Raw genomic sequence first — 24607 nt, 5'->3', positions numbered from 1 at the left:
AGCAGCCCAAAGGAACAGAGCTCAAAACATTCATCTCTTCCCCTGTGCCCCTGGGCCAAGCTAGCACCCGAGTTTTCTTCTTTAAAATGATCTGAATGTCTAAAAGTCAAAAATAACAATAAAATAAAAAACTCAACTTTTACAAACTTGTCGTACGTAAAGTAAAAGTCCCAAATGCAGGTCATAACATTTCAGAGGCACTCAATAAGTTTTTAACAACTACTTCCAAACCCACAGGGGAAATGATGATAAGCCCCTACCTTTCCAATTTCCAGGGAAAGGTGTTGGTGATCTTATTAGGAGAAACAAGGTATCTTACAATACTGAAAAATGAAGTATGCATGGATAATAGAAAAATTCTACAACTAGATTGTGGTGATGGGTGCACAGTTCTGTAAACTTACCAAAATCTGAATTGTACACTTAAAATGGTTAATTTTATGGTATACAGATTATGCTTTAATAATGCTTTTTCAATTTTTAATGCAGAGCTAAGCAGGTGAAAAATTAAGAGAAATTCTCAGAGGCTAGAAAAGAGAAAGGAGAACTTCAGAGAAGTAAGCAATCAGCCAAAACAGTGTTTCCTCTGGTTGGTGGTGGGGGGTTTTGCAGGGAGGTACCATTTCATGATGAGAACTTGGGTTTTAATGGGCCAAGGCCAGGGTCCTCTCAAGGTAGATGACTCAGATCAGAGACTGCACAGAGCTGGAACAGGCAAAAGGCAACAACCCTAGTAAGTGATCAACCCTAAGAGTGATCAAGAAAGTCACCATGGAAAGAGTAGGGTATTTCTCAGTCTAAGCATTCGCTCAGGGAGGAAAAGAAGAAAAAGCCACTATACCCCACTCCAAATTCTAATCAAAAGCTGGCAGAGGTTTAGGTATAGAAATTATGTTATGTATATGGTTCAGAAAACTTTTACATTTAAGAGGTTATGTATTAGTAGTACCTCTAAGCAGGTGGCAGAAGCAAATATAAATGAAAATTTTACCTCATGGAAGGTAAGCTAAACACAGGCCTCAAAGAATTCCCACAATAAAACTCCAGGAATGTGAACTCACAAATTAAAAAAACAAAAACAAAAGTATACAAGGAAATGAGCTGTCTTGGGCAAGAATAAGCAAAACCACCACCTGTGTAATCAGATCCATAATAACGCAATACTCAAATGATCGAAAATGCAATTTAAAAAATATATTTATGTTAACAGAAGAGTACAGATAAGGAAAAAGACACTCAAAAATAATTAGGCAGATTTGAAAAGGATCAAAATAGAAGTTCAAGAAAAAAGTAGTAATTTCTACCACTTCTAGAAATTTAAAGTGATATTGACTTAAACTCTACTGAAAAGAGAATTAGTAACCTACAAAGTCAAAATGAGGAAATTCTTTAGAAAAACCAAGATATTTTCATCTTATGGAAAATGTGGAAACCACAAAAGAATTTAAGAGACATGCAAGATAAACTGAGAAAGTCTACTATTTAACTACCAAGAATTTCAAAGAAAGAACAGAGAGAATGATGGGAAAGACAATGCTGAAAGAGATAATGGCTGAATGTTTTTCAGAAGGGATGAAATATCATTTTCAGACTTGGGAAGACAAATTCCAAATGGGGCAAATAAAAAGAAATCCACACTTAGACATGTCGTAGTAAAGCTTTAGGATAACTTGTTTTTTTTTTTTTTTTTTAAGACAGGGTCTCACTCTGTCACACAGGCTGGAGTGCAGTGGTGCAGATCACCACTCAGATGATCTTGTAATCATTTCCATTCACATGGTATTATATGAACCACTTTTAAAGTTCTCTACTTCTAGTCTACCTAAGTGTGTGAATAATTTATAAGTAAAGCTAGCAAAGGTACTGTCTAAACATTAATCCATCAGCTCTACTGATGAGGAAACAAGAAGGCTGTATTAGGCCATTCTTGCATTGCTATAAAGAAATACCTGGGATTGGGTAATTTATAAGAAAAGAGGTTTAATTGGCTCACAGTTCTGCAGGCTGTACAGAAAGCATAGTAGCACCTGCTTCTGAGGAGGCCTCAGGAAATTTCCAATCATGGTGCAAGGCAAAGGTGGGAGCAGACATATCACACGGTAAGACGAAGAGCAAGAGAAGGGGTGGGGGGGAGTGGGGGAGGAAGGTGCCACACACTTTTAAATGACCAGATCTCATAAGAACTCACTATCACAAAGACAGCACCAGCTATGACAGATCCAAACACCTTGATCCAACACCTCCCACTAGGTCCCTGGAGATTACAATTTAACATGAGATTTGGGCAGGGACAAATATCCAAACTGTATCAAAAGCTGTATCCAAACTGCATCTCTTTTCTGGAACAGAGCAAAGGTTGGGCAGAGTGCTTCTTTAGTCATGCCTACCAATGCTCCAAGAGAAAAGAAGAATCCTGATGCCCCTTGAGAACAAGATTCATCCAACTGCCTTTGCTTGATCATCCCATAATGTGACGAGGTAGTTAAATTCTGCCTAAAAAGCTTATTTTTGGTCAAAGTGTTAAAAATAGAACACATGTAAGACAATTTTGTCTCAAACAAAAGTAAGGGTCTGAACTTACAAACCCTTGAATATGTGAGAAAAATCAAGCTAGTATGCTTAGAATTCTGGAATCCAAGGTCAGCATTCTCCCCAAGGACAGCTAACTTCTCTCGTGAAAACATTCCATAATCTGAGAAAACTGAAGCTTCATTTAAAATTTACTTTTTGCCAGAATATCAGCCTACAGTACTGAGAAAATACCCAAGATGTCACAGGTAGTCACGTCAGGTCAGTGTTTAATTCAAATGCTCCTTACAGAGCCTTTTTCAAGGCCACTTTACCACATATTATCAGCATACTACGGAATAAAAGTTATAATGCAGATCATCCAATTTGCAGTTAAAATATACATTTCAAACCAATAAAGCCATAGCCTATGAAGTTCCAGATAATGGGAAATACTGTGTGTGCTGGGCGGGGGCGGGGGGGGGGGGGGGTGCGGTGTGAGGTATAGGTAACAGCTCAAAAGCATGCCAGTTACATTCACTTTTTGGTTCTTAATTCACAAGGTAGTCCATGGAATAGAATCTTATTGTAGCAAATTCATTAGAATAACAGCCACATTTTAATACAAGGTCTGGAGCTGAGGGGAAAGGATTTTGGACTGAAGTTACTGGTAGCAGCGGGGAAAGGATGAAACACAATCAGCTGTATATATCATATGAATAATATATCATTTTTATAGGCAGGATTTCATTAATGGCATTTTCCCTATGCCACTCTCTCAATTCACAAAATTGAAAATGTACTCAGAAGAGAGCAAAATAAAAGGTAAAACAATGCTCTTTAGCTGTTTAAGCTGCTCACAGCCAAAGGAGGTGGGCAAGGAATGAAGCAATTAAAAAGGACACATGGTTACTGCGTTATTGACAAAAAGGTTAATATTTCTGATAGCGAATAAATTCTTCACCTCAGTACACTTTAAATTGAAAAGCAACATAAAGAAATCATGAACTTGATAGGGGAGAAAGGGGTGAGTATAAAAGGTGTTGTCCTTACCATGGCCTTGAAAGGCCATGTTATTTTATAAACAGATGAAAGAAATGCCCTCAGTGCTATGCTACGCTCCAGAACAGAAGAAAATGGTAAAGGGAAGAGCCATCCAGCCTACCAATACCGGCCCTCTGGCTCCTGCTCCCCTTACTCACTGGCCTTGAGGATAAACAACATCTATGCACCCTTCACACAAGAGAAGTGGCTTCAATACCATGCAGGGAGTTACCAGATTCCACTGAGAAGTGCAGTATGAGGCGGTCACAGGTCCCAGCCAGACCCTCAGAAAATAACAGTTAAGAGAGATCTCATGGCGAATATTCTGCTATTTGCTTTTAAGTAAAATCACAAAAGATTCTTATTAAAATAAGGACCCGGAACTGGGCACAGTGATGTGCACCTGTAGTCCTAGCTACCTGGGAGGCTGAGGAGGGAGGATAGCTTGAGGCCAGGAGTTTGAGACCAGTGTGGGCAAAAAAGCAAGAACCACATCTCAAAAAATAATAAAGATCCAATAGGCAGCCTGCACCACACAGACTCCCTGACACTGTGTATACACAGGGGGACCAGAGGAATTTACTTCTGTCGATAAAACCTCAATAGTCAATATGTGGTTTTTATTCTTGAAACGAATCTTATTTCCATAGTGTGATATACACACAAGGCATCATAAAACACTTCCACTTCTGAGTGGGTGTTAGCCCTAATACTACTCAGGAACTATTCATATATTTGAAGCAACTTTATGTGAAACTCCAGATTAAAGCATAACCTTTTTATACTATTTTATTTGGTCTGGGAGAAAAGTATTTCTATCAAAGCAACAGATAAGATTTCCAAAAACCAAGTTAGCAAGAGTCAACACATCTGCCCCAAATTTGTTTTGGTCATGTATTAAAATGCTACTGAAATAACAGCTTTTGTTCAACTTTCATTTCAAACGCTGATAAAATGGACAACTTGCACGTATCACCTCAGTACAATTTCTACTACATTGTAAAAAATATATACATTATATAAATACATATTTAGTACAAGATAATCTTTATGTGAGTAGAGATTATTGTTGTATTCACTACTATATTCCTAATGTCCAGAACTGTGACCAGGACATACTAAGAAATCTATAAATACTTATTTTAAGAATTTTGTTACAATTTTCTTCTCCCTCAAATACAGGAAGTTTGCTACAGGTTTTTGAAAGCTTCATTCTAGCCACTCCCACCCCCCCCCCCAAAAAACTGCTCAAATCAATGTCAGTTAACCTTTTCAAAAAAAATCTCCAAATTTTTCCCACCATCTCCACATCCCACAAGTTTTCCCAGTTCATTCCCCTTGTGCACACTGGGTATATATGCAAGATGCATTACAATGCTCTTTTGTGCAAATGTTACAGATACTTCAGAATAAGACAAAGTCCACTAACAAGGACGATCAGTCATAATGTAGAGCTCTGCATTTCTAAAGTATAGTCTTCAGCCCACTGAATCAGAATCTTGGGGAGGGGCTGGGTGGTAGCCCAGGAATCTGAATGTTGAGCACCTGGGCAACTCTAATGTTTATTAACTTTGAGAACCAATAGGTTCCCTCATCTAGTAGTTGCTGAGCACCTACTATATTCTAGGTACTATTCTTGGCCCATGTCCTCAGATAACTTATATTCTTTTGGAGTATGGGGTGGGAGCCAGACAAATAAGAAAATAAATTCAATAGTTTCAGATAGTAAGAAGCACTACAAAGGATGTAAAACTGGTGAATGAAAAAATGACTGCTAGAGGATGCAATGGAGGGGATAAGCGTTCCAGGAAAGTTTCTCTACAGAAGTGACATGTGGGTAGAGGGCACAGGTGGTGACATGTTTAGGTATGGTCAAAGATGAAAACTAGTCAACTATGGCAGAAGTCATTCAGCAAGGGAGACACAGGACGAAAGGCAATTGTAGGCAGGGAAACTTAGGGGCCATGGTTGAGAATCTGGATTTTTGAATATTATTCCAGGCTTACCTAGAAGCCACAGGATGGGTGGGTCAGGGGAGGGACAGGGTTAGTGCTAGAAAATAATAATCATAATCATAATCATAATTAGGAGGCTGCTACAGAAGCCCAGTGAGAGATGGCAGTGCAGACTAGGGAGGTGGCCACAGAAACCAAGTAGACCAGGCACAGTGGCTCACACTTGTAATCTCAGCACTTTGGGAGGCCAAGGTGGAAGGATCACTTGAGTTTGAGAACAGCCTGCACAATATGGCAAAACCCCATCTCTGCAAAAAATGAAAAAAATTAGTGAGGCATGGTGGTGCACCTGTGGCCCCAGCTACTCAGGAGGCTGAGATGGGAGAATCATCTGAGCCTGGGAGGTCAAGGCTTCAGTGAGCCATGATTGTGTCACTGCACACCAGCCTAGGTGACAAAGTGAGTCCTTGTCTCAAAAAAAAAAAAAAAAAAAAGAAAAAGAAAGAAAAGTAAAGGCTCTACATTATGCCTAATCTTAGGCAACATTTTTTAAACATCAGAGGCCAGGCATGGTGGCTCACACCTGTAATCCTAGCACTTTGGGAGGCTGAGGCGGGTGGATCACCTGAGGTCAGGAGTTCGAGACCAGCCTGGCCAACATGGTAAAACCCCATCTCTACTAAAAACTACAAAAATTAGCCAGGCAGGGTGGTGGGTGCCTGTAATCCCAGCTACTTGGGAGGCTGAGGCAGGGAGAATTGCTTGAACCGGGAGGCGAAGGCTGCAGTGAGCAGAGATCATGCCACTGCACTCCAGCCTAAGTGACAGAACAAGACTCTGTCTCAAAAAAAATAAATAGGCCAGGCGCGGTGGCTCACGCCTGTAATCTCAGCACTTTGGGAGGCCGAGGTGGGCAGATCACGAGGTCAGGAGTTCGAGACCAGCCTGACCAACATGGTGAAACCCCATCTCTACTAAAAATACAAAAACTACGTGGGCGTGGTGGCACGTGTCTGTAATCCCAGCTAATCAGGAGGCTGAGGCAGAATCACTTGAATCTGGGAGGTGGAGGTTGCAGTGAGCCGAGATTGCGCCACTGCACTCCAGCCTGGGTGACAGAGAGAGACTCCATCTCAAAAATAAATAAATAAATTTAAAAAAATAATTAAATAAAAAAATAATAAATAAAATAAAAATAAAACATCAGGTTGGATAAAAGGAGAAAAGATATTTTATTTTAAAGAAAGGACACAAATGGAAGGGGGCAGCCAATAATATGTGGAACAATGCAGCAGGAATCCTGATAGGACAGAACATGAGATGGAATATAAGGTTATACTAGGTGAGTTTCAAAGCCATACATAGAGCCAAACACCCACCCACATCCACGCTGATAGGAACGAACATGATGACACTGAGCAGCAGCACCTATGTATGGAAAGCCTAGGGATGCTGACCAACTGTGAGCTCAATGGGCATCACAAAGTGAGGCTGCTGCCCAAAAGGCTGAAGGCATCCTGGGATACACTGGGCAGTCTCCTTCCGGAATGATGACAGCCTCCACTGCTCTACCCTCATCCCCAGACCCCGGAACAGGTGTTCCGTGAGGGCTGGCCTTGAGTGAAGGGCATTCAGAGGAGAGCTGGGACAAAAATGACCCTCTAAAAGGCTCAGGGAAATCATCTAGATCAACAAAAGTACAAGAGCCACTGAAGAATTTTTAATTTATTTTTATTTATTTATTTATTTATTTATTTATTTTGAGACGGACTCTATCTCTATTGCCCAGACTAGAGAGCAGCGGCGCGATCTCTGCTTACTGCAACCTCCGCCTCCCGGGTTCAAGTGATTCTCCTGCCTCAGCCTCCCGAGTAGCTGGGATTACAGGCACCTGCCACCTCACCTGGCTATTTTTGTATTCTTAGAGACAGAGTTTCACCATGTTGGCCAGGCTGGTCTCGAACTCCTGACCTCAGGGGATCTGCCTGCCTCAGCCTCCCAAAGTGCTGGAATTATAGGCATGATCCACCGCACTCAGCCTGAATTTTTAAATTTTTTAGTAGGCACATTAAAAAAGCAAAAAGGTACCAAAAATTATTTCAACATACAAGCAATATAAAAAATTATTACTGGGCCGGGCACAGTGGCTCACACCTGTAATCCCAGCACTCTGGGAGGCCGAGGCGGGCGAATCACTTGATCGAGATTGGGAGTTCAAGACTAGCCTGGCCAACGTGCTGAAACTCCATCTCTTCTAAAAATACAAAAATGGCCAGGCGTGACGGCAGGCACCCGTAATCCTAGCAACTTGAGAGGCTGAGGCAGAGAATCGCTTGAAACCGGGAGGCAGAGGCTGCAGTGAGCCAAGATCATGTCACTGCACTCCAGCCTGGGCAACAGAGCAAGACTCCGTCTCCAAAAAAAAAAAAAAACAAAAAACTAAGCTGTTTTATATTCTTTTTCCATATTTTATATTCTTTTTCTATACCACATCCTGAAAATATGTAAGTATGTGTTAACCCAAAATATCTGAGATAGGTCTCAGTCAATTAAGAAAATTTACTTTGCCAAGGTTAAGGACACGCCTGTAACACAGCCTCAGGAAGTCCTGTGCCCAAGGTGCTTGGGGCACAGCTTGGTTTTATACATTTTAGGGAATCATGAGACATCAATCCATATATGTAAGATGTACACTGGTTCTGTCTAAAAGGCTGGACAACTCGAAGGAGGGAAGGGGCTTCCAGGTCATAGGTAGATAAGAGACAAACAGCTGCATTCTTTTGAGTTTCTGATTCCCTTTCCAAAGGAAGCAATCAATCAGATATGCATTTATCCCCGCAGCAGAGAAATGACTTTGCAAAGAATAGGAGGCAGGTTTGCCTTAAGCAGTTCCCAGATTGACTTTTCCCTTTAGCTTAGTGATTTGGGGGTCCCAAGATTTATTTTCCTTTCACATATGTATCTTATGGTTTTTTGTTTTTGTGGTTGTTGTTATTTTATTTATTTTTTGAGACGGCGTCTCGCTCTGTCACACAAGCTGGAGTGCAGTGGCACAACCTCGGTTGACTGCAACCTCCACCTCCTGGGTTCAAGCAATTCTCCTACCTTGCCTCGCAAGTAGCTGGGATTACAGGCGCCCGCCACCATGCCCGGCTAATTTTTGTATTTTTGGTAGAGATGGGGTTTCACCATGTAGCCAGGCTGGTCTCGAACTCCTGACCTCAAGTGATCTGCCCACCTCCGCCTCCAAAAATGTTAGGATTACAGGCATGGGCCACCGTGCCCGGCGATTTATCTTATGTTTAAAGTACTTCTAATTCACATGTGTGTAATCAGCAAGCACATGGACAGGAGAGGTTCCAAAAAAAAAAGGAGGTTGTAACTCCCCTCCCCTAACAGCCAGAGAATCTACCATACCAGTTAAATATGCTGTCTCTGGAGGGAGAGTTTCCCACTGCTGAAGGATCCAATAAAGACTACATGACAATAAAGATTACAAGTGAAAGGGATTTACACACCAGACTAAGAACCTATGATTCTACAAGAAAGGACCACTCACTCTGGTGTGAAGAGATGGGATCAGATTCCCTGCGGAGAAGAAAAAACTTGACTCAGAAAAGAGAATCTCTAGGGAAAAGGAAAGCTCAAAGCAAATAGCACCCAATAAGACAAGTGGTAAATCACTGGGTAACGACCATAAAAAGGATCGACAAAAAGCTGCAGAAACAAACCTGCCCTGCCTTGCCTCTTCCAGGTGGTGTTTATGACTCTGCAGCATGCTAAGCTGGCCTGTGTAGTCAAGCTACCTAAAAATCATGCATTCCACATACCTTTAAGATGGGGAGGTATTATATAATTTGTCTGGTCTGGTCTTTGTCCTGGATTCCTGTGAGGAAACCTCTGAATCTTTGGAATTTCAGTAGTAATGGAAGAATGTTATTCATGCATGGCAAGCCCTGATAGTTTATGCTAAGGAGATTCCTCAGGATATGGGGCCAACCATGTGATTAGAGGACTGGGGCTTTCAGGGAAGGGGACTGGAGATTGAGTTCAACTATATCATTATTGGATCATCATGCCTCCGTAATGAAACCCCAATAAAAACTCTGAACACTGAAACTCAGTGGAGCTTCTGGTTGGTGAAACATCAATGTGACAAGAGGATGATGAACCTTGATTTCATTGGAAGAGGCATAGAATCTCTGTATTTGAGACCTTCCCAGACTCCATCCTATGTGTCTCCTCATTTGGCTGGTCCTGATTAGTATCCTTTATAATAAAATATTCTATGAGTTGTTCTAGTGGATTACTGAAATCTGAGGTGGGTCATAGGAACCCCTCAGATTTGTACCTGGCTGGTCAGAAGTACAGGTGGCCTGGGGACCCCAGAACTTGCAGCTGACATGTGAAGTGAAGGCAATCTTATTGGGGACCATGCCCTTAACCTGTGGGGTCTGCACTAACTTCTGGTGATTAGCATCAGAACTGTATTGCAGTATTTTAAGAGGAGCACTCAACCCAAACACATCTGGCAGACTTCTCAGTGGCTGCAATGTCTGAACCTCTCCTCTCTTGCCAGAGGCTTATCACCATCAACCCTGCCCAACTTTCATATAGCACTCTCACTTCCCTTACACCCCAGGGAAAATGGCAAATGGCCCTTAAAACCAAAGTTGGCCTGTAGACATTTAATCCAGTTAGAACAAGAAGAAATGAAGCAGTCAAGAAATTAACACTCACAATGAAATATTTTACCTTTGCTTAAAACAAGTCACTGACTAGTTCAAAGTGTTTCATTATAATACAAAAGTGGTAGGGGAGGAGAAGTCTTGTCACTGAAGAATAAAATTCTGCCATAAGTCAGGAATTTGAGGCTTCTACAACACTTTAAAAATTTATTTCCTTTTCATGGACATATGCAATTATACATCCTAGCGTCTCTATTACCGTAAATGTAATTTAACTGTTTGCAGAATGGGACTACAAAGCCTATGGTTATGCCTCAAGCAATGAAAAGCCATGTGTCATTTAATGCATAGTTAATGTGTGGGGGTGTGGAGAGAAGAGAGGTTAGAAAGGGGTCAGAACTGAGCTGTGATGGGGAACACCAAACTCTCAATTCTGGGGGGGGGGGGGGGCCTTGGTTAGTAGTGTTCAGAATTAAATGAAATACAATAAAATATATAAGCTTGGAAAAAGCTCCTGGAGCAAGGTCTCCAATACTTCCTGGCCCACTCAATGCTTCAGTGGGGTATTAGGCTGTCCACTAAGCCAGTGAGCTTGAGTGCACAGTGCTCATTATTGGAGGGATGTAAGCCAAGTGAACTTAGGCAACTTACTTAACCTCTGTAAACCTGTTTCCTTACCTGAGAAATGTTGTGGGAAGTACACTGTACTTGCACATAGCTGATACACAGTAGGTGCTCAGCAAATGTCAGCTCTCTTAGGCTGGAGAGGCAGAGGATAATGCAGCTGGCCCTAATAAAGGATGCTCCAATACAGACAAGGACTGCCCTCTCTTCAGCTGCCACACTCAGCCCTTCACCACACTGGTACCCAAGGCCTTGGGCTGGCAGCATCCTTGCTTCCTACCATGCGGAAGAACTTTCTAATATGTATGCTACTTACAAGAGACTGGCTTCCTGAGCGCAATCTGTGTGTATCTGGAAGTTATACCTCATGCTGTCATGTGACTATTGTGAACAAGATTATGCTTAATGGAGACATAAAATCAAAGTCTTCTAATTTTAGTTTCAAATGCCAGAATCATTAACTTAAATAGCAGACTGACCTATGTATTCTGTAAATAATGAATTCAGGTCAGAATAACACTTAATGTTCAAAGAAAATGATGTAAAATTAGTAATGCACGATGTGATTACTGGTGTCTTCCTCGGAAAATTTTTATGGTATTAACATGGCCTAGCCAGGCGCAGTGGCTCACGACTATAATCCTAGCACTTTGGGAGGCCAAGGCGGGTAGATCACTTGAGGTCAGGAGTTTTGAGACCAGCCCCGTCTCTACTAAAAAAAAAAAATACAAAAAAATTAGCCAGGCATGGTGGCGGGTGCCTGTAATTCCAGCTACTCAGGAGGCTGAGGCAGGAGAATTGCTTGAACCCAGGAGGCAGAGATTGCAGTCAGCTGAGATTGCCCCACTGCACTCCAGCCTGGGCGACAGAGCAAGACTCAGTTTCAAAACAAACAAATAAAAACAAAACAAAACGTGGCCTAATATCACTATAAATTCAAAAGTACGAGACACACATTTTACATAAGGTCCCGTTTTCTGTTTTTACACAATGACCAGCTTACCATATGGTATATGGAATATCTTTACCAAGTATTAGATGTTCTGCATTAAGATTACAAAATCAAATAACTTGAATATATGCTTATTTTGCGTCCCATTTCCAAAATACAGCAATAACGAATAAATTAAGTAACATAATTTCAGTTAGCAAAAGGAGCAGTAAGCCTAACTTACCTGCAAAATAAGTCACGATTCACTCTTTCTTCTTGCCACCCTACAAACCAACTACTAACATACAGATTTCTACCAAGCAAATGTAACTAATTAGCCCCATGTCAGGGCTCAGTTTCTCTGCTTTTAAAACAAGACTGGTCTGAGTCTATGTCTCAGGCATAAAGCTAAGCATTTGACATACATCATCTTTTTAGGTCCTCAAAATAATCCCAAGATAGATATTATCAGTGTCCTAATTTTACAGACAAGAAATGGCAATTGAGGAAGGTTAGGTTAACTTGTCAGGATGCAAGCGCAGGCAGTGTGGTTCCTGAGCTCTGGTTCTTAGGCATTGTTGCTTTCTATCCTATCTTTTGAGTCTAGTCATGTCATGATTTATCTTTATTTGCATTAAGTGGAGATGTTAGGCTTCTAGGATAGGAACTGTTAGTATTTAATAACGTACATAGTTAATGTAAAGTGACCAAAATGGTAGTTTTCCTTAGATGTTAAGTGATAATGAAAGACCATCATCTCAAACATGTTGTATGTTAAGCAAGCCCTTACAAATTTTAACTGATTAAATAATGTGATTAAAACTCACCACACTTCACCAAGTTGCCTACAAGTCAATGAAACTGCTAATTCACTTACCTCAATCAATTTGTTGGCATGTTCACGGAAAACTTGGGCATACTCCTTAACTTCTTTCTCATTTCCATTCTTTGCAGCTTCAATCAATACCAAAAGTGGAACATTGGTTTCCAGGAAAGAATCTGAAACGTGGTCCATGACAGCTTTGCGGAGCTAATGATTAAATTGTAAAAATTTGATTTTATTTCTACCAAAAAGGTATTAAATAGATTGCTTTTTATTCTCTTGTACACTTAAATCTAATGAAGCTTATGGTAGACTTGCTGCACTTACATGAGGACCCCTCATGTAAGCCATGCAGTTACATAATCTGCAATACAGGAAACATATGATCATGGAGACAATGGTTTACATTACTACAGTTACAGCATTTCAGCAACAGAATCTCAGTTCTTAAGACAATATCCTTTTTTCTTGGGAATTACAAAACTAAGGCTTACAACTTAAATAATACAAAAGCTGAACTGAAAGCAGCTCTGGGTTGAACTGGCACATAGCCTTGGAATATATATAATTAGCCTAATTGGCTAAATAAAAAGAGAAGAGAGAAAAAAGAGTTATCTGGTTTATCTGAAAGGATTCACACACTATGAACCTTAAAACTTAAGGTTCTCTTTATAACCATTTCTGATACTGCTTCACCAAAAGGAAATTGAATAAAGATATATTTTATCTTTAATTGTTTTATATCAGACATAAGCAATAAAATATCTGTCCATTACCTCTTAAAAATTGTCTGTATTACAGCTTCTTAAGTCTTAATACATTGCTTTATAAAATCAACTCTAACTTCTTTAAAGACTAAAACTCAATTTGACTCCAAATGTTAATGGGGTCATTTATCATTAAAAGGTTCGATTTCTCTACTCTGTATTTACTAACTCAGAAAATTCAGCGCCTCAAATATCTCTATACCTACCATATTTGGAATTGGAAACATTTCACCATGGATCAAAGGGAACTGCAAGTGTGTAATGAGTATAGGGCAAGTCATATAAATAACTGAAATTTCTGTCTCTATTGTACATAGCCAATACAACAAGATCCTTCAGGATTATTTTCACAGGTCTCCAAGTCATTTTAAATTTATTTTCCTACCTGTACATGCCTTTCACACTAGAGCTAACTTATTCAGTCCAACACAGTGAGACTGTATTATCCCATGTCTTCATGAAATTTGATTAGCCATTAAGAAGCATATTAGCAACAAAACAAAGATAGGCACTTTCTTGTGAAAATCCATCCTTTCTCTCAATAAAAAAATATAAGGCCAGTGCTTATTAGGATTTTAATCAAAACTACAAAATTGAGAACTTAGAAAAACAATCAGCACTTTCATCCAGATTACCTGTCTACGCAAGTCCCTGGTCTTCTTGGTCATTTTATCTATTGCAGAATTGAGTGCATCACTTCTTTCTTTACGTCCAGCCTGGATAAAAGGAAAAGAGATGAGCATTTTATTCATTTACAAAGAAACCTAATGATAGCCTATAGCCGTTTGTGCTCATGTCAACACTGAAAAAACAGTACAACTTCTTAAACTCAAAGTTGGAAAATACTGGGGAGCAGAGGGGTGTTATGTGGCTTTATTCATAAAAACCCAACCTTACAATTCTTGGGCTCCACATTATCTGATGACTGGAATTGAGGGAGTTTTGCCAAAATAAGAGAAGCCAAGAGACAAAGAGCTTTGCTTAAAGTTCGGCTTTTAAAAATTAAATTTATATTTTAACTCAAGGTTCAGCATACACCAATTTTATTAATGAAGCAGCTCTCCTTGAACTGCAGCAAGAACAGGGTACACCTGATTTTGATGAACTCTGAGATCTGAAGAATGTCAAGATGTGAAAAATGGGACCTGGCACTGAAACAATGTGAAACAACAAATTTAAAAACTAAGATGTACCTGATAGGTCAGAGCTAATAATGTTTATTATGCAGCTCAAATCATAATGCTTTGTAGGATTACTTTGGTCACTTTAAAAAAATCCTAGACTAAGCTTTAATGCAGTTATATTGCACAGAAAAGAACCCACTAGTCACTCTTGAAGTGGTATGTAAAACAGCATTTCTTCAGAGGTCAAGGTGCTGAGTCGAGATTTGCCAGGGTAACATTCTAAGCAGAATCAAATGGAATAAAATAGATAGCAGTTGAAAGAAAAGGAACAAAAGTCTTTTTTTAAATCCCAGGTGGAGATTGTTGTGTCCCTGGAAATGCCTACATCATGTAGGTTAAACTATAAAGTATATATAAAGTATATTAAAAGCTTGTTTTCGCAAAGCAAATACGGTTCTTTCTGAAAAACATGTCAGCAAATAACAGGAGAGATACAAATGAACAAAGGAATTTAGCCCAATGTTCTCCCTTTGGATGCCCTCAAGACATTTTGGTATGGGTATGCTCTTAGTACACAAGCCAGTAGAGCAGATGAATGGTTAGGAATGGGGAGATCTGTTTACTAAGTGCCTTTAATGTACATTTGTTATTCACTTTATCTCTTATCCCTTACCTGTCAATTGTGGAAAATGCCACCTATCTCTCTATGGACTGTTAGAAATATTGAGGGATATAGGTTATTTAGCAAAGGGCAGAAAGGAGACAACAGGGAATAGTAAGAGTTGAAATATAAGTAAAATTGATATGATCACTATCAAATCTGGTTATGGTCTCATTCCTTAAGCCTTTCCCCCTAGCACTCTTGTACTGCCAATCAAATTAAATATTCCATTAATACTGATGGGGAGGAGAGGTCTCAACAAAAACTCATTCAAATAGGAAGATTTCTACCTGCAGGAATAAACTGATTTATTCAGGGTCATGAATGTCAACCAACCAACTGAATGGACCCCCTTCTCAGCCAGGGCATTCCAAAGTAAACTTGAAAAACTAGTTTAGGCCATCATGGGAAGGAGGGAGTTGGATGTGCCTCATTATACTCTCCCCCTTTGGAATTCAGGCACAACTGTCCAGCACTAACATTAAAACAGACCTAAGACTGACAAAGCAGATTATTTGTAGCAATAAGATACCAAATTCCAAATGGACTCTAGTATAACATCACATGACAGATAGCAGGCCCTGAAAGAAATCCAACTATTTTACCCCAAAATGTATTTATCTGAAATATTAATATTTTGAAATGGCCCTGCAAATTGGTCACTTTTGGGGAAAATCTACATTCTGTAGAGAATCTCCTTCCCTTTCTAGGTTTTTTCCTGATTTAGGAGAAATTTAACTAAGAATCTGGCACCTTTTAGGATCTGATTTGCCATCTAATATCTGAAGCCTACTACCTGGAGGCTTCATCTACATAACAAGAACCTTGGCTTCCCGCCTCCATTTATCTTAACTACAAACATTTCTTTCTGCTGACTTTAGCTCTTCAGGGAGAGCTTAATCCTTTCAACTAACTGCCATCAGGAAATCTTTGAATCCACCTATGACCTGGAAGCCCCCCACCAACCCTTTCAAACTGTCCAGGCTTTCAGGACCAAACCAATGTACACCTTACATGTGTTGATTGATGTCTACCTATAAATTCTGTCCCCCTAAAATGTATAAAATCAAGGTATGACCCAACCACCTTGGGAATATGTTCTTGAGACTGTGCCTTGGGCCTTGGCCACTCATATTGGGCCCTAGAATATTTATTTCTTCAAACATTCTACAGAGTTTGACTCTTTCTTGTTGACACTAGTCAGCTTGAGACGTGCAATTATTTACTGGCAATCTTAAAGCTCAAAATACCAGGATCTAAGACAAAGATAGCTAAAACTGAATCACAATCAAACTGACTTCATAATTAATGCTTTAATCAGGAAAGTCTCAGCATATTCCTTAAGATACTCAAGCACTCATGTCAAGAAAATTTCTCTAAATAAACCCTGTAAAGTTTGCCATTGTTCCTAGCCACATTTTTCTGGTGTTTCTAATAGATCATTTGTTCTAGAAAACACTTAGAATCTGAAACCCAAAGGTTGAGCATGTAGACTTCATGAAAGCCCAATCCCCTACAACCTGAAATGCCCAGGAATCTTCTCAATTTGAGTAAAAAGATTTACTGTTCAAGTTATGTAAAACCAAATCCTTGAATTTGACTTTTGAAAGAATTACAGTCACACACCAAAATTCACTTTAAGATGCAATGCAACCCACACCATGAATCTGTTAATTCTGTCTTTGTCAAACTACCCAAAAAATCAATTTGTCTTTCTTGTTATTGCAGGAAATAGAGGTTTATGCCTCATTAATCAGAAGGGGAGCAGTTTAGGAGCAGTTATTTACTAAGCCCTTTAAGTTATACTAGACAGACCATTTTAAAATCACAGTATCATTTTAGAAAAATACAGTCCAAATAGCAAGTTTAGGGTACCAATCATTTAAAATGTAATAGAGATGAGTACACATAGACACACTCACAACCTTAACACTGAGCTTGAGGAAAGTATAAAGCTTGCTCATTTTAAAACAAGATTCTGCCAGGCGCGGTGGCTCATGCCTGTAATGCTAGCACTTTGGGAGGCTGAGGCGGGTGGACAGCCTGAGATCAGGAGTTGAGACCTTTAGCCTCAAAGCTGAAACCTTTGGTTTCAGCCTGACCAATATGGTGAAATCCTGTCTCTACTAAAATTACAAAATTACAAAAATTAGCCAGGCGTGGTGGCATGTGCCTGTAATCCCAGCTACTCGGGAGGCTGAGACAGGAGAATCCCTTGAACCCGGGAGGCAGAGGTTGCAGTGAGCCGAGATTGTGCCATTGCACTCCAGCCTGGGTGACAAAGCGAGACTCCATCTCAAAAAACAAACAAACAAACAAAAACAAGATTCTACTTCTTTTGAGATTAAAGTTATGATTTTTTATTTCTAGCATTAACTGAACAAAAATTAAGTTACTCAAACATAACCTTAGGAAAAGCAACCCTGTAGCGTATAACTATTACTGGAAGTAGTGAGGAAACTTTTTACTCCAACCCTTGTCAGTTTGGAAGGGATGAAATATGTTCCTGGCATTGCTGGTGGCATCTCAAGGCACGTTTTAGTCCCTAAATGAAAAGGCAAAGGTTTCCAGGTGAACCTACAAAAAAGCTACTCAACCTGACTGCACGAAACAAATATCATCTCACCATACTTCTTAGATAAAAAGTGCCCTACATTGAAAGATCCACATAACCTCTTCCGCTAAACAAAGGCTTTCTTTTCTCCTTCTTCTACACATTCTCCCTATGGAAACTGGTCATTCCTACTGCTTTAATGAACCTATGGTCACTCTGCCATCTTCCATGCTGACCCACCCACATACATTTTTGTTCTTCAGACATGCCGTGCTCTCTCTCACCTACATAAAATACTCTTCTCCCCTCCTTCCAACTCCTACCCATCGTTCAGATGAGAAACTACTTCCTTGTGGAAGCTTCCGCTAGCCAACCTCAGCCCTAAATTCAAGTTCAGTGTCCCCACAGAATGCTACCACATCATCTCATGTTTCCTCTCAAAGACCTTCTCAAATCATACCTTAGGATAATTACCTGTTGACTTGTCTGTCTCCCATTGGACATGAATGAAATGAGAAACCAATAACCAATTAGAGACACATTTAAAAGATATAGGACTTCATGTGTAATCTGTGTGGCAAGTCATCAGTCTCTGCTTCCTTGTCACTAGTTAGAATATAAGACTTCAAATAAACCTCTGCTTTCTATCCTCATTTTAATCTAGAGTAAGCCTGAGGTGGGTAGAGGAGGGTGAAATACAGTGTTTTAACCCTTAACATTTAAGGACTGTTTAAAAAGGTAACAAACAGGAGGTCTGATTAGTTTAACAGGAAGATCTAGTTAGATAAAATACCTCCTCAGCCATTAGAAAATTCAACAACAACAACAACAAACAATGAATTATGGCATTTTACAAGACCAAGTAAGAATCAGCATTGAAGCTTCTTCTACCCAAGACAATAAAAAAGAGAACTGGGGCTGTCATCCATACAGTAGGGACCTTCAATAAAGCAAGAGATGAAGATCTTGAGAAAGGAAGTGATAACCAAGCTGTTGCTCACAACCAAGAAGGTTTCTGAGAGGAAAGAGAACTTTAAAGAGAATTATCAAGAAAAATGTTTGAAAACTAAGGGAAACTAGCAGCTTTTAGGGAGTCAATACATGTCTTCATGAGTAGGGCTAAAAGGCTTGCTGTGGGCTGGGCAACACAGTGTCGTACAACATACATTTAATGAATAACAGGAGAAGCAATTTGACCTTGGTTGTTCTACCTGGCCCACAAATGGCTGGTGGACTCTGCCTAAGCTGAACATGTAACAAGAGTTGCTGGGAGTGCTTTATGCAAAGCTCAACAGTAGATCAATCTTGGAATACAATGATTATATAGTCCTGTATTCCCAAATTCTTTTCAAAGAATGCCCTCTTCTTAAATTACAAAGAGCAGAACAGACACTGCAGACATACACAGACAAACGCAACAAGCATCAAGACGAGCTCTCAAGGAGGACAGTCTTACCTCACTGCTCTCTCCAGCCTCAGGAAGCCCCTTTCAGCAATGTGCAATACAAGGAGGAATCAACATCTCAACTGCAGACGGAATGCTGACATGCTGCTATAAACCATACAGAGTAAGAAATGATCTTGTTCTCTTTGGGCCAAATTTTTATGAATTTTCTTTGCATTAACAACATCACATATTCAATGTGTCTTTTTTTTTCCTTGCCATATCACTTGTCACTGCCCCTCCAGCTCAGAACCTATTAAGAGGGTTCTCAGATGATGGTTTCCAAGCTTCATCCACCTTAAGTGCTAGCATATAGCCAACAAACATGCAAACTAACCCCTTAAATTTAGACAACTGGGTCAGAGAGTCCACTAAAATTGAATGATTCTTCAAGTAAGTATGAATGGGTATCTTACCTCTTAATTCTATCCTGTGCAAACAGCTTTCTTTGTATAGCCCCTTGGGCCATTTATGTAGGTAAGAGGAAATAACATCTACATCAAAAGCTACTCAGAAATGTAGAGAGGAGAAAGGAAGGACAACCCCAAACTTGGCTATGTATTTCAGAATAAAAGATGAAGCATGCTACACAGAGAGGAAAGGGGAAACATGAACACAATGAAGCCACTAGCAGAAGAAGAGTTTTGAAAGGGGTGGCGGGGAGGTTGCCATAAACATTTCAGCCTGTGCTTTAATCAAAACTTCAAGATGGTCTGGGCATGGTGGCTCATGCCTGTAATCCCAACGATTAGGGAGGCTGAGGTGGGAGGATGGCTTGAGCCCAGGAGTTCAAGACCAGCCTAGCGCAACATGATGAAACCCCGTCTCCACAAAAAATTAGCCAGGCATGGTGGTACGCACCTCTAGTCCCAGCTATCTGGGAGGCTAAGGAGGGAGATCAATGGAGCCTGGGAGGTTACGCCACTGCACTCCAACCTGGGCAACACAGTGAGACCTTGTCTCAAAAACAAACGAACAAACACAAAAACTTCAAGATAGATTCTGTTATTTTTGTTTTGATGTCTATAATAGGAGAAATAAAACATTTTAATAGTATAAACGTTCATCTGTCCAAACTTCTATGGAAGATCTTCCATAACCTAATGCCCAACTTAGACGCATTGCTCCAAGATTTCCTGCTGAACTATCTAGCCCTGGGCACAAAATACAAGGGAAGCAGGTCGTCACATGATTCTGATCCTGAAACTTCCCCAACAGCAACAACTGCCGGAGTGCACATGTATCCAAAACTAGAAGGATATGTCCCAAAATGTGTAAGGTGCATCCAAAGAAACACTGCTTACCATTGTTAGTGTAATCAGAATCCCCTTCTACTGCTTTCTCAGTTGTGTTTACTAACAAGATAACAAAAGGACTTTAAAAATCAAAATCAGCTGGCATGGTGGTTGACACCTGTAATCCCAGAAACTTTGGGAGGCCAAGGTGAGAGGATCTCTTGAAGCCAAGAGTTCGAGACCAGCCTAGGCAACATAGTGAGACCCTGTCTCCACGAAAAAAATTTTTTTAATTAGCTGGGTATGGTGGCATGTGCTTGTAGTCCTAGCTACTCTGGAGGATCACTTGAACCAGGAGTTCAAGGTTACAGTGAGCTATGATCGTGCCTCTGCACTCCAGCCTGGGTGAAAGAGCGAAGACACTGTCTTTAAAAAAAAAAAAAACAAAAAAAACACAACAACAAAATAAAATCAACAGAAGGAAGGGATGGAGACAAGGATCCAGGCAGAAATGGAGATTCTGGTAGTCTAATGTAGACACTCTACTATTGAAAGATTCCCTTCTCTTTCAAAAAAAGACAAGCTAGTAAAACCCACTTACTCTAATACAAGTCTGGCTACGACATAAGCCTAAGTATGTGGTTGCCAGTTAACACCTTAAAAGGTTCTTAGCAGAGGACATAAGACACACAACATCTAGGACCTCCACCCTAAAAATGGCTTTTTTTTTTTAAAGACGGAGTCTCACTCTGTCACCCAGGCTGCCACCTGGTTCAAGCGATTCTCCTGCCTCCGCTTCCTGAGTAGCTAGGATTACAGGCTCCTGTCACCGTGCCCAGCTGATTTTTGTATGTTCGGTAGAGACGGGATTTCACCACCTTGGCCAGGCTGGTCTTGAACTCCTGACCTCATGCTCCACCCACTTCGGCCTCCTAAAGTGCTGGGATTACAGGCTACCACTGTGCCTGGCCAGCTATCATTTTTTTAAAAGCAGGGATTGAGACTGCCAGCAACAAGGTTTATTTTAACATGCTCCTCCAAAACACCTCTGGGCAACACTTTGGTGCCAGGGCATACACAATTTTTGGAGCTGGGTATGATGAAAGAAACATTTGCCTTTTTAGCATAAAGCAAATATAAAGCTCCCTCTCTACCCTCCCTCCCACAGAAGAACAGGAAATTTCATGAATATATCTGTACATTTGCTTCTCCAAGTAGGGGAATAACTCTCCCTAATCAGCAATACATATGAAAAGCAAACTCTCATGTGGAGGAATGCAGACAACTACAGCCATCTAAGCCCTGCCACTTGACTCAGTTAATTTGCTTAAAACCATTTACAGAGAGGAGACAGGTTAGATTTTACTTCTCCTTTGCCTTATCATGAACATCTAAAGCAATGAAAATTGAAACAGATCATACGGACAGTACCTTCCAGAAGTAGTATTGCCACTTTAAGTCAACGGCGTATGTTTGCGGAAAAAAGCTGCTCTACAGCGAAACCAAGAGAAAGTTTAGAAAAATAGATATGTAGCCCTTTTAGCTAAAGAAAGATAAAGACCAAAAAATGATACAAAATTCCATCAATGGGAACTCTGCACTCTACCAATTTTAAGGCAAACTCCATGTCTTCTTTGGTTCCACAGCCTGAACCTCTTGAACCCAAAGAGTGGGCAGGTGAGAAAGATGGCTGGTGACCTGGAAGTGGCTGTGCTCTCTGGGTACCATGATACTGCAAGCATTAGTGCCCACTTCCTCAGAGGCCTTCAAAAAATAATTACTCTTGATTGCACTGATGCTTCTCTGGGCAATTTTCCTTGCCCACAAATCTGTTATAATAGTACTGAGATAATATAATTTAAGTAGTCTCCATTTATTAGTATTTAAGAGGTAGGCCAAGCAGACTAAAAACCAAGAGTTTAAGGGCACGGAGATGCTTTTCCTTCTGCATGTTAACACACAACTCATTCCTAATCGTGGTGGCTCTAATCCAACTGACTAAAATGCTTTTCTCCCCAAGGAACTAAAGTAGTTACTTGAGAGAAGAGTTTAATCCAGCTTCTCCTGCGTGGCAAAGGATTTTTTTCATCAGAAGGTAGCTGACTTCAATAAGGGCATTTACAACATCCCAAGGGCTTATTTTCATTTAAGAAATTTAAGAGACCACTCCTATGAGACTACTGTCCTTAGAACTTTTGGGGGCAAGTTCCTGTAGAACAGCAGCTCTGAAACCTAGGGTGAGAGACCCTGTAGGAATCGGACTCAATCTTATCCACAGAAAAATGAACAAGCAAAAAAATTTCACAAGACAGTTTATGGAACCAGGTTAAGAAGTTCTAGCCTATTGAGAGAGACTATAGGAAGGATTAAGGTCAGAGGGGGAGTAGCATTCCCCGGGTCTAAACCAGGACTTGTTTCCCTCCCTTCTTTAACCAGCAAGAAGGAACAAAGAGGACGTACTAGTGCAGGCTCATTGCTAAGGACTCAAGAGTCTGTTCACTGGCAACTTTGGCTTGGGAATTTCCATTCAGCCTACAAAATTTGTCTAAGAACCACAATGCCGATCTCATCTTCTTTGCTTCCTCTGTCCCTTCACAGGTGTCAGACCTGCCCTGTGGTACGAAGACTCTCAGAGCATTCCTGCTGCCTTCTGTCTCCCTTTGTACTTCGTAGGCATTTTTGCCTCTTGTACTTCTAATTCTACCTTGGGATCACTTCTAGGAGGACTCAAACCACACACCTGCACTGCTGCAGTTTTCATAGCACCTTTACACAGAGCCCTAAGGAAGGGACCTTGGAGTCTCACAGCTCTCACTCCAGCACAACACTACAACAGAAAAATTTTACCCAAGACAATTACTTCTTAGATCTGCCCAGTGGGATGAATCCCTCAGAACCAAAAAGGCCAACGATGTTCTTGTTTCACAGACACCATCAGTAGTTTTAAAGATGTCTGTCCTTAGGTCTGAGACAAGACCCACAAAGGATAAGTGCCAATGATATGGGAGAAATAGGTATGTTGGGTCAAATCAATAAGGCAAGATGTAGAAAAGGGCTTACCTTTGTCAGGCCTGAAAATATAACATCTAGAAACATCTTTTGCATTTATATAACACTAAACATGGAGCTATACATCCACAACTGAGGTCTGAAAAGTGAAGACACCATTCAACAGGGAGAAACTGGAGTTAGGGCAAGCAAAATCAAGTCAAAACAAAAATCCCAGTCCAAAGCATGAGTGACCTTTTGTATTCACAAGACAGGTTCTAACAACAGCAGTAGGCTCAGTTAAGTCAGCCACTGGGTGGCTGGGAACTAGGGTGCAAATGCTCTATTATTTCAGTGTCACAACCACCAACCTCAGTACCAGCGGAGGCTTTTAGTTACGGAGTAGGTGAGATTCTGAGGTAAAATAAAAGGGGCCATGTCAGAATCCAGCTACACGGTATCACTTGTCCTAAATCATCTCTGCTTTGCTGTTAGGGCATGTGCATTAAAATGACTGTATCAACCTGCCTTGTCCTCCCAAGAGGGCATTTAAAGATCAACTCAGCATTATTTTTCAATCAGTATGGCGACAAAACATTGTTATAAAATAGGAGAAAGAAAGAGAAATCTTTTTAGAGTTCCCCTGAAATTCTCAAAGAAAAAAATAACCACATGCTTTGTTTTGCAAGCTTCCCCTCCCCCTTTATTCTTCGTTTATAATGTTAAGCTCTTGATGACAAACAAGCCAAGCCCACTTAGCTAGTTTATCAACACATCTAAAGCAAATCATAGTCATACTTTGATTTTAACCAAGCATGACAACAAGGCAACTGAATAGCTTTCCAAACTACCAGTGCAGTGACACTACCTTGCATAGGCTGGTATTAAATCAGCACTTCATAAATTGTGCAGGCTTCTGCCCATTTAGATGATCTCTCTATGCAGAATCGGCAGTCTAACACTGGCTCTCACAAGCATTAAAAATCATCACTCTGCTAACCCAACTCACTGTTCAGATGGGTCTTCTTGAATGCAGCCTTTATTACAACCTCACTGCTGCTTCCTACACTGAAGGAATACCATGTTTTTAAGTCAGGAGTTCTTCTTTCTCGCTTTATTGTAATCAGGGGGTCCTGCAACGACCCCGATGCTGTTACAAAGCATGGTGCTTTATAACAGTAAAGCTTCTGGAACACCCAAACAAAAGACACGTCATCCGGTGACGTCAGCCTATATACAGTTCTGTGTGGTCGCAGCACAT

The 24607-nt window shown here is 40.5% G+C and overlaps 1 protein-coding gene across 7 annotated transcripts in view; it reads right to left on the bottom strand.

Annotated features, from left to right (window-relative positions):
- Positions 1-24607, bottom strand: part of CTNNA1 (catenin alpha 1) — a 178318-nt gene that overhangs the window by 34444 nt on the left and 119267 nt on the right. For 4 of the 7 annotated variants that reach the window (XM_003829205.7, XM_063604243.1, XM_034960587.3 and 1 more), the window contains 2 exons: positions 13976-14056; positions 12628-12780 (listed from right to left, as the gene is read on the bottom strand). In XM_003829205.7, the coding sequence (XP_003829253.1) occupies positions 12628-12780; positions 13976-14056 (234 nt within the window). Of the gene's footprint in view, positions 1-12627; positions 12781-13975; positions 14057-24214; positions 24512-24607 lie in introns of those variants that run through there. The other 3 variants (XM_034960591.3, XM_034960589.3, XM_034960590.3) reach the window with 3 other exon arrangements.

Source organism: Pan paniscus, chromosome 4, assembly GCF_029289425.2.
Source record: "Pan paniscus chromosome 4, NHGRI_mPanPan1-v2.0_pri, whole genome shotgun sequence".
Lineage (NCBI taxonomy): Eukaryota > Metazoa > Chordata > Mammalia > Primates > Hominidae > Pan > Pan paniscus.
This window is presented reverse-complemented; position numbering and strand designations above follow the sequence as displayed.